The sequence below is a fragment of the Myxocyprinus asiaticus genome, chromosome 40 (assembly GCF_019703515.2).
Source record: "Myxocyprinus asiaticus isolate MX2 ecotype Aquarium Trade chromosome 40, UBuf_Myxa_2, whole genome shotgun sequence".
NCBI classification, from domain to species: domain Eukaryota; kingdom Metazoa; phylum Chordata; class Actinopteri; order Cypriniformes; family Catostomidae; genus Myxocyprinus; species Myxocyprinus asiaticus.
Window position 1 is genome coordinate 28,760,815 of NC_059383.1, and position 12,739 is coordinate 28,773,553.

The 12,739-nt window shown below is 40.8% G+C and overlaps 1 protein-coding gene across 1 annotated transcript in view; it reads right to left on the bottom strand.

Annotated features, from left to right (window-relative positions):
- Positions 1 to 2,676, bottom strand: part of LOC127431077 (sarcoplasmic/endoplasmic reticulum calcium ATPase 2) — a 41,992-nt gene extending 39,316 nt beyond the window's left edge. The window contains exons 1-3 of the mRNA XM_051681321.1: positions 2,080 to 2,676; positions 1,034 to 1,051; positions 846 to 928 (exon numbers count right to left, since the gene is read on the bottom strand). Of these exons, the coding sequence (XP_051537281.1) occupies positions 846 to 928; positions 1,034 to 1,051; positions 2,080 to 2,197 (219 nt within the window). The 5' untranslated portion in view covers positions 2,198 to 2,676. The remainder of the gene's footprint in view (positions 1 to 845; positions 929 to 1,033; positions 1,052 to 2,079) is intronic.
- Positions 2,677 to 12,739: the final 10,063 nt, after the last annotated feature.

Here is a 12,739-nt window from a genome sequence, read left to right on the forward strand (position 1 = left end):
CATGTAAACAAGCATGATTTAGTAATAATCCCCAATGTTGATGCAACAAACAGTGATGTTTCAGCAAATCCTGTTCAAATATAGGAAGTCGATGACAAACAGGTTGATGAATTACCAAATGGATTGTTGGGGTAGGTTACAATGTCAGTTGAATAAAGTAATCCAACCTCCATGGTATGGCATACCATGTCCTCAGAGGGCTCTCTGAGCCCTTTCGGACTTGCACGATGCCTCCCATGCCAGCAGCGAAACACAATCCATAAAACATGTGTTAAAGACCTCATTTATGAACCACTAATTGGACTACTATCCATCATCACCTTGGAACCTGATGACAAGGCTGCATTTTGTTACATGATTAAAATTGCATGCCAAGTGTTTATGAACCTCTCCGATATCGTTCGGCATGGTGCAAGTCTTGCATGGTGTAGGGAATGACAGTTGACCCCCTGCTTTCTAAGCCTTTAACATGCCACAGAGTATTAACAATATTTACCACAATAATCATAAAATCTAACCAACATTACCATACAATGAAGCCACAACAGACCATATAACTACTTAAATAACATTGTATGGCTCAACTATTAAAATGGAATTAAACTGAAACTGCAATACAGTGACATCACAACATGGACAATAATCTCTGCACTATCAAATTCTGCTGAACAAAGATTTGTTTACGAAACAGGCTTTGTTGATACTGCTTTGTGAGAAAAAAAAAAAAAAAAAGAAAAAGAGGAAAATCAGCCTTTCAAATGCTACACCCAGCAATCAGACAGCCTGCTGTATTTCAATTAAATAATTTAACAGTTAAAACTTTCAACCACATTTTAGGTACTTACAAAAGAAATGCAAGCTGCCAGGAGAAGAATCCTCACTAAGAGGTCCTCAAATTGCTCCACCACCAACTCCCACAGTGATTTACCTGAAGACAAAGACAAGAGAATGCATAAATATAGACACCAAGGTGCGAAACCCATAAAAATTAGGTTAAAAAAAAAAAAAAAAAAAAAAAAAGACTAAGGATTACCCTCTTCCGCAGGCAATTCTGTGGGACACCCAAAGGTTCATAGCAAGGAGAGAGAAAAGAATAAATATTAACCCCTGACATTAGATCCTTAAAGTTACAGTACTGTAAATCATCAACATACATTAAAGGTTTGCTACAGGTTTAATACAATTTAAGATCTATCAACAGCATGTGTGGCATAATGTTGATTACTTAAAAAAAAATTCCTCATTTATTTCAAAAAAAAAAAAAAAAAATGCAATTACTCTAAAAGCACCACAATGGAAGTGAATGGGGCCAGTAGCATAAACGTTATATACACACGGTTCCAAATGTATAGCCAAAAGACCTAAACAATATGCTAATATGATTTTAATGTGATAAAATTTAGGTTTTAGCAGCGTTTAAGTTGTAATATTCGATATAACTTTACACAGAGAAGTTTAGCAAGCGATTTTATCACACCAAAATCATGTAAACACAATGTGTATGCCCTGTGGCTAAACGTTTGAAACAGTGCGTATTTTAATGTTTATAGACTGGCTCCATTCACTTCCATTATTTACTTCAACAGCGGTTTTTGCTACTTTTTTATATAAATGAGTGAGGAATCAAATTATTATCCGTTTATTATTCCATTTTGGTAATCAAATCAAATGACGACCGAGATTTAGTTGTATTGAACCTGGAACATTCCTTGAAGGCTTTACAGCCTGGAGGCAGAAGACAATTGATAATGATAAAAACGTCATAAGTAACAAGAAACCGGTTTTCTTTATTTACAGCTATTGAAAGCACTTATTTCAGGTCAAATGTGTTTAATAAAACATGCTGGTGGTGAGCAGCAGTGACGTCACGCGCCTTCATTTCGGACACATGCCGGTTGTTGAAATGAATAACGCCACATGTTCGCCCGCTTTTTTACGGACCTAACAAGTGCTCCTCCACCGGAGCAACATTGCGAAACCACCAAATTCTCTTTGCTTTCTAGTAATGTGCACTGCCAATCCTAGTTTCCTCTGTTAGCATTAGCCGGGCCATGCTCGATCGCTCGCTCACTCACTCACCGTTGGGTCCCCATTTCTCGCGCTGCCGCTTGACTTGCTCCAGGCCGAGCCCCGTGCTCTCGTTGACGGAGAAATTACTGTAAACTTCCTCCACGGTCTTCGTGTGTGCGTTCTCCATCGTGGACGGACGGACAGCCTGATTATGAACGGATTCTCAACCCCCCAAAAGGGCTTCTTCAAGCCTTTAAGAGTCCCAAGACCTTCGGACCTTCGAAAAAGCGATGATCGCCGCGGGTAACTTTTAAATGCCGGCGTTTAATCACCATACAAGGAAACAAAAAAGTTACAAACCCAGCCGAATTAAACAAAGATTATACAAAACGCATCGTAAACTCGCTGGTTGTTCTTGTTCTTCGTAAATTATTCGTACACTGCTAGGAAATGGGAATCCTTGAGTACTGTAGTTATGCTAGATTCACAAACGATGCCTCTGAATACTCTCTCGTTCGACGGAGCCAGATATATCCTCGTTTAATTCCCGTGAACAGTTGCACATTGCCGGTGTTCGCAGCTCTTTCACCATCAGCAATTCAGCACCAATCGCGTGTCTTCGCTCGGCTGATCCGCATGCACTGCTCGAGCTGTCCGCATGTGGAATGCGCTCATTGGCTGCACGGACTCCGGAAATCCCGTTTCTTCCTTTGACTTTTCTTTTCGTCATGTCATTGTGGATCAGCTGACCTCCTTTTCGAGAAGCTTTGGCCGACGTCACACCAGATGAAGTACACCTCCTTGATGAAACATGCAATTAATGGAATCGACTGATTTTGACCATTTCATATATTTAAACTGACAAAAATTACACTTAACCTGGAAAGATGTTTTTAACATATGAACACTGATCGAAATAGTTTCATTCTAATTAATACATTTATTAAGGAAAATATAATTATGAGCAGAAATGGGCAAATCCACAAAAATAAAACACAGTTGAAGCATTGCATTAAAATAAACCAAAAAGCAAAACACCAGCAAAATATTTGAAGCTTGTGGCAGACAAGCCTCTTGTTCGGTAGGGAAAGGAGGAAGCAGGAACCGGATTAACAATCAACAAGACTTTAATGAAAAACCAACATAAAACTGATACATAACCACACACACGTACGTACGTGGGTGCGTGCGTGCGTGTGTGTCTCTCTCTCTCTCTCTCTCTCTCTGGCATCCCCGGCTCCTCCTTTATCACTCTCCCACTGATTGGACAACTCAGCGCCGGGCGTGCATCCTCACGGCCCGGCCACGCTCTCCTCTTCGTCACACAACCCCACCGCCTGATTTAGGCTGGGGAAAACTCTGGCCTTTTCATTAATTATGTTGACTTGTTATTCTGTTTTTGGAAAATTTCCAAACATAGACCAAAATTTCCTATGGACCCTTATCACAGACTGTGATGACGTAATTACGCCTTATTTAGCAGCGTAAATCTAGCAAACATTTTATTTTTAACTATTTAGTGTTCATTTATCAAATTATGCTTTGTATTACCCTGGAATCAGTTTTAAAAAACAATTTACCACAGATGTGATACGGTTTCTAATGCAGCTGCCAAGAGTGACAATATATTTGCCATCTTCTCTCTTCTGACTCATAATTCAGTCGGTCTCATTTTTTTCCATCATTTGGAAAACTGTGGAAACGTACAACGTTCTTTTGATTTTGGAGCACATGGTAAGCAAAAATTATATTTTGCACGGTCTCCCATCCACTCCCATTCACTGATATCGAAGTTTACCTTGCAGTTGTTTACTTCCGCATTCCAAAACCTGGAAGTGTGAAAAGGGTCCAATATAACTTGTCCTAAAGCTTTCAAGGCAAGCTACACCCTCCAAACTTGGCAAAGACTTTCAAAATGTTCTGACATAGGTTGCTACATCTTTTCTTACTGATCCGGCTTATGGTTTTCCCATTACGGACGTTGAAAATCCCAAAATTCCCATAGACTTCCATTGATGGAATGGAGCTACATCATAGCAATGCATTAGCAACCAACCAAATCCAACCAAAACAGACTAGCAACAAATACTGTAGCAACTATCCAGAATACCCTAGCAACCACACATGCTGTCTGCAAGGCCTGTAAACTTTACACTTCAAACTTTTAAAGGTTTTTTAAACAAGGCTTTGTCAAGCCAACATCAAAGGTTGTCTTAATCTTAACTTTAGTTATTTTTATTATTTTTATAATTGCTGTTATTGTTTTAAATGTTACTCTTCATGCACATTTTAATTCTTGCATTTGTAAATCTTTCATGTTCTGCAATTAAAAAATAATATTAGTGAAATGAAAAAAACAAAAAATTATCCTTGGTATGCACAATGCTGGAGCGATCATTGAATGAAATCAGTTAGGATCTACGTTCATGTCTTATTTTTTCAAGAGAGAATATGCTTGTTGTTCCTTTAGGGAACTGCTTGTCTTGAGTACAAGCAGGCATAATGGTAGCACAAGCTATAGAAATATCTGTTTCTTATTTAGTACAGGTTTAGATATAGTTGCATTTTGTTATAAACCATACAGATGAACATGAAATTGATGGCTATCCCATAAATTATCAAACATTTCATTTCACTGAATAGAGGAGACAAAATCATTTCCTTTACCTTCCCACATTGGAATACAAGTCCTGATTTATTTGGCAATACACTGTAAAGAGATGTCAGAAAGTGAGACAAAGAGACCCAAGAGCAGAGGAACAGTTCAACAGATTTATTAACAATAAATTGTAACTTCAACTGGGCTGGCGAAGAGTGGAGAAACCGGCACAGTGCAGTGAGCAGATTCATGAGGAATCATCCGTTGAAGAGTTGTGGGTGCAGAGACCAAGCGCACAGCAGACTGGAAGGTAACCACACTTCTGACACGCGGGTAGAGACTGGCAACCAAACAGATACACGAGACAGGACCAACTAGGCAGATAGAGCGAGGTAAGTTACTTCACACCAAACAACTGAAGATACTGACACATCGAAGGGATTCAGTAGGCAGTGAATCAGCAGAGAACCAGGTGCTGCTAGCACGCTAATTAGTGGCATGATCAGCATTCCCCTGGGTACAATCAATGTTCCCATGGAAAGACTGATCATGCATGCCACATGAGGAAGAGAAATAACAAAACAAACTAGAACAAACCTGCAAAATACTCCTGGCATCCCCAGCAGAATTACCTTGCCGGAGGTGGAACTGGTCTATGAGGTCGTGGTCCAGGATGTCCTGAGCTAGGACCCAACATCTCTACTCATGTCCATAACCCTCCCAGTCAACCAGGCACTGGAACACTCTGCCCCTCTGCCTGACGTCGATCAGTCTCCTGACCGTATATGCCAGAGGGCCCTCAATTAGTCTCGGATGAGATGGGACGGGTGTGGTGGGATGTAAATCGGAACGTAAAACCGGTTTAAATTTGGAGACATAAAACACAGGGTGATTGCGATTGAGGTAACTTAAGATGGACCGCCACCGGACTAATGACCTTGGAGATGGGAAATGGCCCGATAAACTTGGGACCCAGCTTACGTGAGGGGAGTCAGAGTGGAATGACCTTAGAGGACAACCAAACCTTATGACCACACACATAAGCTGGGGGCTTAGACAGGTGCCGGTCCGCCGACCTCTTAACACGAGCAGCAATCCATATGAGGGCTTCTCTGGTGGCTTTCCAGGTGCGCCGGCACCTCTGAAAGAAAAAAGTGTGAAGATGGACGGGACCTGAACGTTGGGCTCTTGGGCAGGGAAAAGAGGAGGCTATTAACCAAGGTTACACTGGAACAGTGATAACCCCGTAAATTATACAGGTGACGAACAGCCAATTCTCAAGCAGTCGCTGAAGCACCTGCCTGATTTACTGAACATGGTCCTGGATATTCTGGGAGAAGATCAGAATATCATCTAGATAAACAAACACAAAATGGTCAACCATGTCTCATTCATGTCTCTGGAAGACTGCGGGGGCGTTGACCAATCTGAAAGGCATGACCAAATATTCAAAGTGCCCCCTATGGGTGTTAAAAGCTGTCTTCCACTCATCCCCCTTCCTGATCCGAACAAGGTGAATAGCATTGCGTAGATCCAACTTCGTAAAGATTTACGCTCCCTGCAAGAGTTCGAAAGCTGAGGACATCAGCAGCAAAGGATAACGATGCTTCACCGTGATGTCATTCAGCCCCCCCATAATCTATACAAGGTCTAAGCGAGCCATCCTTCTTCTCCACAAAGAAGAACTCTGCCCCTGGCGGTGATGTGGAAGGGCGGATGAGACCAGCTGCTAGAGAATCATTGATATACCTGTTCATGGCCTCCCTCTCGGGAGCTGAGAGTGAATACAGACGTCTCAGAGGAGGCGAAGTGCCAGGAAGCAATTCAATAGCACAGTCGTACGGGCGATGAGGAGGAAGGGTCACGGCACGGACCAGCAGAACACCACCCTCAAGTCATGGTATGTCAACAGTACTCCGGATAAATTTGCCGGTTCTTCCTGCAACGAAACACAAGACTGGACAGGGGAGACAGCAGAGTTAAGACAAACAGTAAGGACTCCAAGCAAAAACCAAGGATCCACAACACGGTGCCGATGGAGATTGGATCAGGTAAAAGGACAACTGCTCCATACGATTTCCAGAGACAAAAGGTGACTGGCTTGGTGGACTGGGTGATGACAGTCAAGGGCGTGCCACTGAGGGTGTGGGCGGTGATAGGTTCATCCAACTGGATCATAGGAAGCCAAGTCGATGTCCATAAAGTTCCCTTCGGCTCTGGAATCTACCAGTGCAGAGACTGTGTGACTGGTTGATCCATACTGCAGCTGGGCTGGGAGAAGTGTACGTAATCCAAGGGCTTTGTCCAAGGGTGTTGCGCTCGCCAGTAACCCCCTGCCTACTGACGAGCGGTGTCTTTTTCTGGACAGGAAGCAGAGAAATGACCAGATCGGGCACAATGAAAGCATAATCCTTGAAGAAGAGAAGTTGGAGAGCGATGGTGTAGGGCCAGACATTGATCCACTCGATGATGGCCAGGTCCACCAAATCGTCAAAGTGTGGAGGCAGATCCAAGGGATATTTTTCATCCTGGATGTCGTCGGAAAGCCTATGCATGGCGTGGCGTGATCGTTCCACTCGCACGAAGCAGCCAGGGTGCGGAAATCGATAGCATAATCTGCGACTCGCCGATCTCCCTGAGACAGTCCAGATAAGACCCTTGCTACCTCCCAACCTTGAGCCAAGCAATCGAACACTCGGCGGAGCTCCATGGAGAAGGTGTGAAATGAAGCGCAACAAGGAAGTCTGTTGTCCCACATGGCAGTCTCCCATTCACCGGCCCTTCCGGTGAGAAGTGTGATAACGCAAGCCACCTTCATTGTCTCCAACGGGAAAAAAGAGGGCTGTTATGTGAAGAACAAGGAACATTGTGAAAGGAAACTGCTGCAGGATCCCACCTCGCCTGAGAATGGGGTTGGAGGATGGATTCAAGCCTTTGATGTCCAGAAACGTGGGGAACCGCCGGAGACGGTGAGGGCGCTTCCTGAGTGAGACCAGCATCGGGAGGTTGGCGGAGTTGTTGAACGACAGAAGTGAGCTCAGTGAGCTGCGACACCATCATCTCCAGAGCCCGGTTAGATGCGGAGATTTACTCCTGCTGATGTCCCAGTAAAGCTCCCTGCTGAGACAGGGCGGAGCAAAGAGTAGATTCCTCCGCTGGTCCATACTGGCTAGATTGTTCTATCAGAAAGTGAGACAAAGAGACCCAAGAGCAGAGGAACGGTTCAAAGGATTTATTTACAATAAATTGTATCTACAACTGGGCTGGCAAAGAGTGGAGAAACCAGCACTGGCTATAAAGAAATAACAAAACAAACAGCAAACCGACAAACTCACCGGAACTGTGACAATGGCAAAGAATGCAATCAAAGATTTTATTTTCTAGGAATCCTATCAAAGTCTTACAAGCACACACACATACAAACCTGTCATGCTGTTTAACTAAAGCTAAATAGATTAATGGTCAAACTACAACAAAGATCTTCATGCTTTGGAGATCCCTGTTCTGTTGTGTGTTTTGGTTCAAACGATGGTGTTTAAACTTCAAAATTAACAGGCTTCTTCACTCAAGGTATAAGGGCAGTTTGGGTGGATAAATACTCTGCCAGCATATTCTTAATTAACAAAGTGAATTAACCTATCTTACATGTGTCTGACTGATTAAACGGTTAAACATGTAGTCATTCAACCAAACCTGAAACTTTTTCTTGTTTGATTTGTGCAAACTAAATCTAACAAGAAAACGATTTCCTTCTCTTCATATGTGGCTTAGAGGTGCACACTATCCTTCACAGTTCCCCTGACATCATTTGGAGTGAAAGCTTATATTTGGAGACTAGAGATAAGGCCACTTACTGCACACTGTTTCACTGATGAGAAGGAGGATTGGAATGACAAATCAGAAGATTAACTTAGACCCAGGGTCTGCAACCATTTTGCAACACCACAGGCTCAGATAAAAAGATATGAAACAGCTAAATTAGTTTTGCCAAGGCTAGGTTGTCATGGAGATAACACGGTGCATGTCGCTTGTGATTCAAGTCAAATGTAATTCTTTCCAGTATTACTTGGAATATGAGATTGCAATAAACATTAATTATTTGCCATAGTTCTGAAAGTTGTTTACAGCACTTTTTGAGGAATACACAAAAGGCTTCTAAACATTAATGTACACTGACATCCCTTGGTACCATTCAAGTTGATTTAGCTCATGGAAACAAAAATGGCAATCAGCATAATCTGACAGCTCAGATTCAAGTCCATCAGTCAAGATGTCTTACAGTTGCAAGTGAAGGGTGATTTTCCAGACTAAAATCTCACCCATCCAGAAGCTTTCCTCCCAAACTAGCCTTATTTGTACTGATTTATTCTTTGGTAAAAAAAAAAAAAAAAAAAAATGGATACTGGAGTGTGAGGTGGTCCAAACATGTTCTCTGTTTATGCCTATGTAGAGTTTCATAATAGTCCTTGACCTCTGAAAAAAGAGATGTAAGGCAGTCTGTTAGTCTCAGTCACCATTCACATTCATTACATCTTTTCAGCATACAATGAACGCGAACTGACTGCATGTGTTGCCAATCCAAATGTAAAATGTTAAGATAATTTGATTACAACCTTAAAAAAGTATTTATGAAAATCAGTATGAAAATCAACTACACCAAAAGGCATGAACTGCTACAATAACAAACAGCAACATTTATAGAGGCTAAACAAATATTTTCCCTTGTGTAGTGTATTCCATTCACTAAAAGGTCAGCCGAGCCAGTAATAGCCTATTTATCACACACCTCTTGATTGACACATTAATTGCAGTGGGCTTTAGAGAGAAAAAGAAGCTTGGTCAGCATCTCATTGCTCTGCAGTGAAGTGTCAAGCCGTTTTACCCAACCTGTATTCAAGATTTCGATGCACTTTAAGTCTTCTGACTGCCACTGTCTGTAATGGATTCCAGTTAGCTATATGAAAGAGTTCTGTGTTTATTAAATCCATTACGATAAGGGGTTTAAGATGTTCTTATATTCAGAAATGCTATTTAACAACTAGAATTTGCATGGGACAATAGGAAAATAGTTACAACTATCAGGATTTTTGATCTGAGCATTCAGTACGTTATGAAACAGAAATAAATTGTCTGTGCTTTCTGCTGGTTTATGGAGTTGGCCTGTTCTAATTTAAATGCAATGAGTTGAGTTGTTTGTATCAGTGACAAGGCACCTTGCAGTTAATGAGAAGAGTCAAATCTTTCCGTAAGATTATGCATAGGAAGCGCTTTCTTTCAGTGAACCAACTTTCCTCTGTTTAAGACAGTAAGGTGACTGTTGCAATGCAAAAACATATCAACAAAAGATAAGGTATATAACCAATCAGTGGTAACCATGGAGTCAGACAGACAGATGTGGGGGGTACATCCCTCTACAATGCATGTGCCATCAGAGAAAACAGCCAACTGCTTTTGTTACCTGAGTGTGGCTGTTTATTCAGAAAACCATCTCATTGTTTGAGTTTCACAGATGTGGAATGTAGTTGTTAACAACTCTTTCCCATATTCAGTCTATGTTTGGTATCAGCCTCTTGGCTGTGAGCCAGATGTTTGCCTTTTATGGTTCTGCAAAAAAGCAAATGTAAGACTCTGGCATGTCAGGCAGTTTGTAAAGCTCTCAAGAGAAAGGATGTTCTCAGACTCATTTGAAGGCAATCAGGTTTGTTGTGTTAAGCTATTTGAGAACTTGATACAGCATATTAACTAAAACAACAGTGAACTCTAACAATACTCCACAAACACTGTTCTACAAAGTGTTTTTACTTGGGGGACGTTTGGGGACAAATTCCATGTGAGCACTGTATGCCACCTTGTGTATTTTAGTTGACATTGCATATAAAAAGTTATTATGCCATATACAATTCATCATATACAATTCTAATGCAGGCAACCCACCAGGCAGCAGGGGCAGCTTATTTATTGAACTGCTTATTTTGATGTTTTGATATGATTTCTGCATATGAAATCAATTAAACATTCAGACTCTTAATATTAATTTCATAGATTGTCACTATGGATAGGCATTCAAAAGATTTTAGAAACTTTCTAGATTTTAAAGAATTTCCAGGCTTTAGAATTATTACATTAAAAAACACTTAAAAGATTTACGCTTTTTAATTTCATAACAAAATTCAGTCGAATTGAATTACATTTATAAAACTTAAAATATAGATTTTTATTAAAGATTACTTCAATTAATTCAATTTCAATTATATTTTGTTATAAACTAAAATGTGTAAATCTGAAAATAATTGTTTGTGTATAAATTAAAATCAACTTATTATTAATATACAATGCATTATTAATATAGTTTATTAACACATAAAGATAGGCCTATATTAATGAAAAACTTTGGGTACTTGGACGTTTAATTCGAATTATATTTCTGACACTAAAATGATTTTCAGCAGTATGATTAACAAAAGTGGTGGGTGTCTGGACCAGTTGGCTTGGGCTGCGTCTCAAAACCTAATTAGCTACCTACCTAGCCAGCATTTGGGGGGCATCATGAGCGAGTGCAGCATTTTATGCGCATATGACTCGGAACGTTGATGACTCAGAAATGTTGTAGCCTACGCTAGATGCCATAACTGCAGTCTAAGCGGCTGTTCACACCTAACGTGTTAAATAAACGTACGCTTGACGTCTTCGACCGTAGCGCTGCGTCTCGTTGTTTTTTTTTATTTATTTTTTTTATAGCGTTTTGCTCAGGAGCGTCACTTTTTTTAGACGCGTGTCAGTCTAAACAACTTTAAACTTCGACTTTTACAAAGGTCTACGGAGACACCTGCAGGGAACTAGCAGAACAGTCAATATAACTTTAATTACATAATTACATAAATAAAGTTAAACAATATAAACACACACACACACACACACACACACAGGCTGCGTTCCATTTAAAAACTGTATCCCCTTCCCTTGCAAACTTGGATGTACGTCACTGCTTACGTTGCGCGAGTGTCCACTACTGGGCAGATGACGTGCAATGGGTTTAACTGGAACACCCTAAACCCTTTATCACTTGGAGCATGTTGAGGGCTGATGTCAGTTTGTGGAATTATTTAGTGATTTTTGCACGTGAGAAAGAAGGAAAAAAAAAAAATTCGAAGATTGATTTCAGAGGCTTATGTATAAATCTCGTATGTTTAATTTTTTTTTTCATTAGAATGAATTGTTAGAAAGGATTAATCAAGATTTACACAAACGAAAATGTTAACATAACAATGAACACATAGGCTATAACTGTGTGATAAACAGTTTAAGGTAGCTACAAGTATGCTGTTAAATCTCAGTATAACTTTTCTAAACTGCTTAATTGACTAACTTCACTTCCATCATACATTAGAGTTGTGTGGTGCGGGGTTTATGAAGAGCAATCTGCTGCCATGTCACAATCGTGTTGCATTGTGGGATATGGAGCTGCCTGAAGCATACTTCAGAGTAGCGATGGGAAGATTGGATCATTTTACTGACTTGAATCTTTGAGTCTCGTTCAGCAAAATGAATGAATCTTTATTCAAGTCATTTTGTTATATGAGCAGAATTAAATTAAAATGTTACATTTTCAATAGCCAAATCCACCCCCCAACACGTCTACTTACGCAAACTTTAATTATAGTAACAATAAGGAAAAATTGATAATGCAGCCAAGGACAAATTATGAGAAACAGAAAGATTAGTTCACCTCTGGAATCTGGAGAGGTGAACTAATCATTTCTGTTTACTGTACAGATGCGTTTTTCACATAACAAACAGAGGTAGTGCAATGCGCATGCACAGGTAACACAAAATGAACGAATCACTCTGAGACTACTCATTCTTCTGAGTCACACAAAATACTTGTTCAAAATTAGCAGTGGATGTTAAAAGCGACTTGGAACACAGCCATACACAGCAGACACGTGTGTGTGTCTCTCTCCTTTGAACTGGTGCCTCTGGCTGTCTTTATACCCCTCCTGGCTGATTAGGACAATTCAGCGCCAGGCGTGCATCCTCACGGCCCGGCCACACCCTCCTCCTCATCACATTCAGGCTTGACTACTCCCCTCCCCTCCCTTCCTAGAGGGGTGGTGTTGCCCTTCCGGCCAT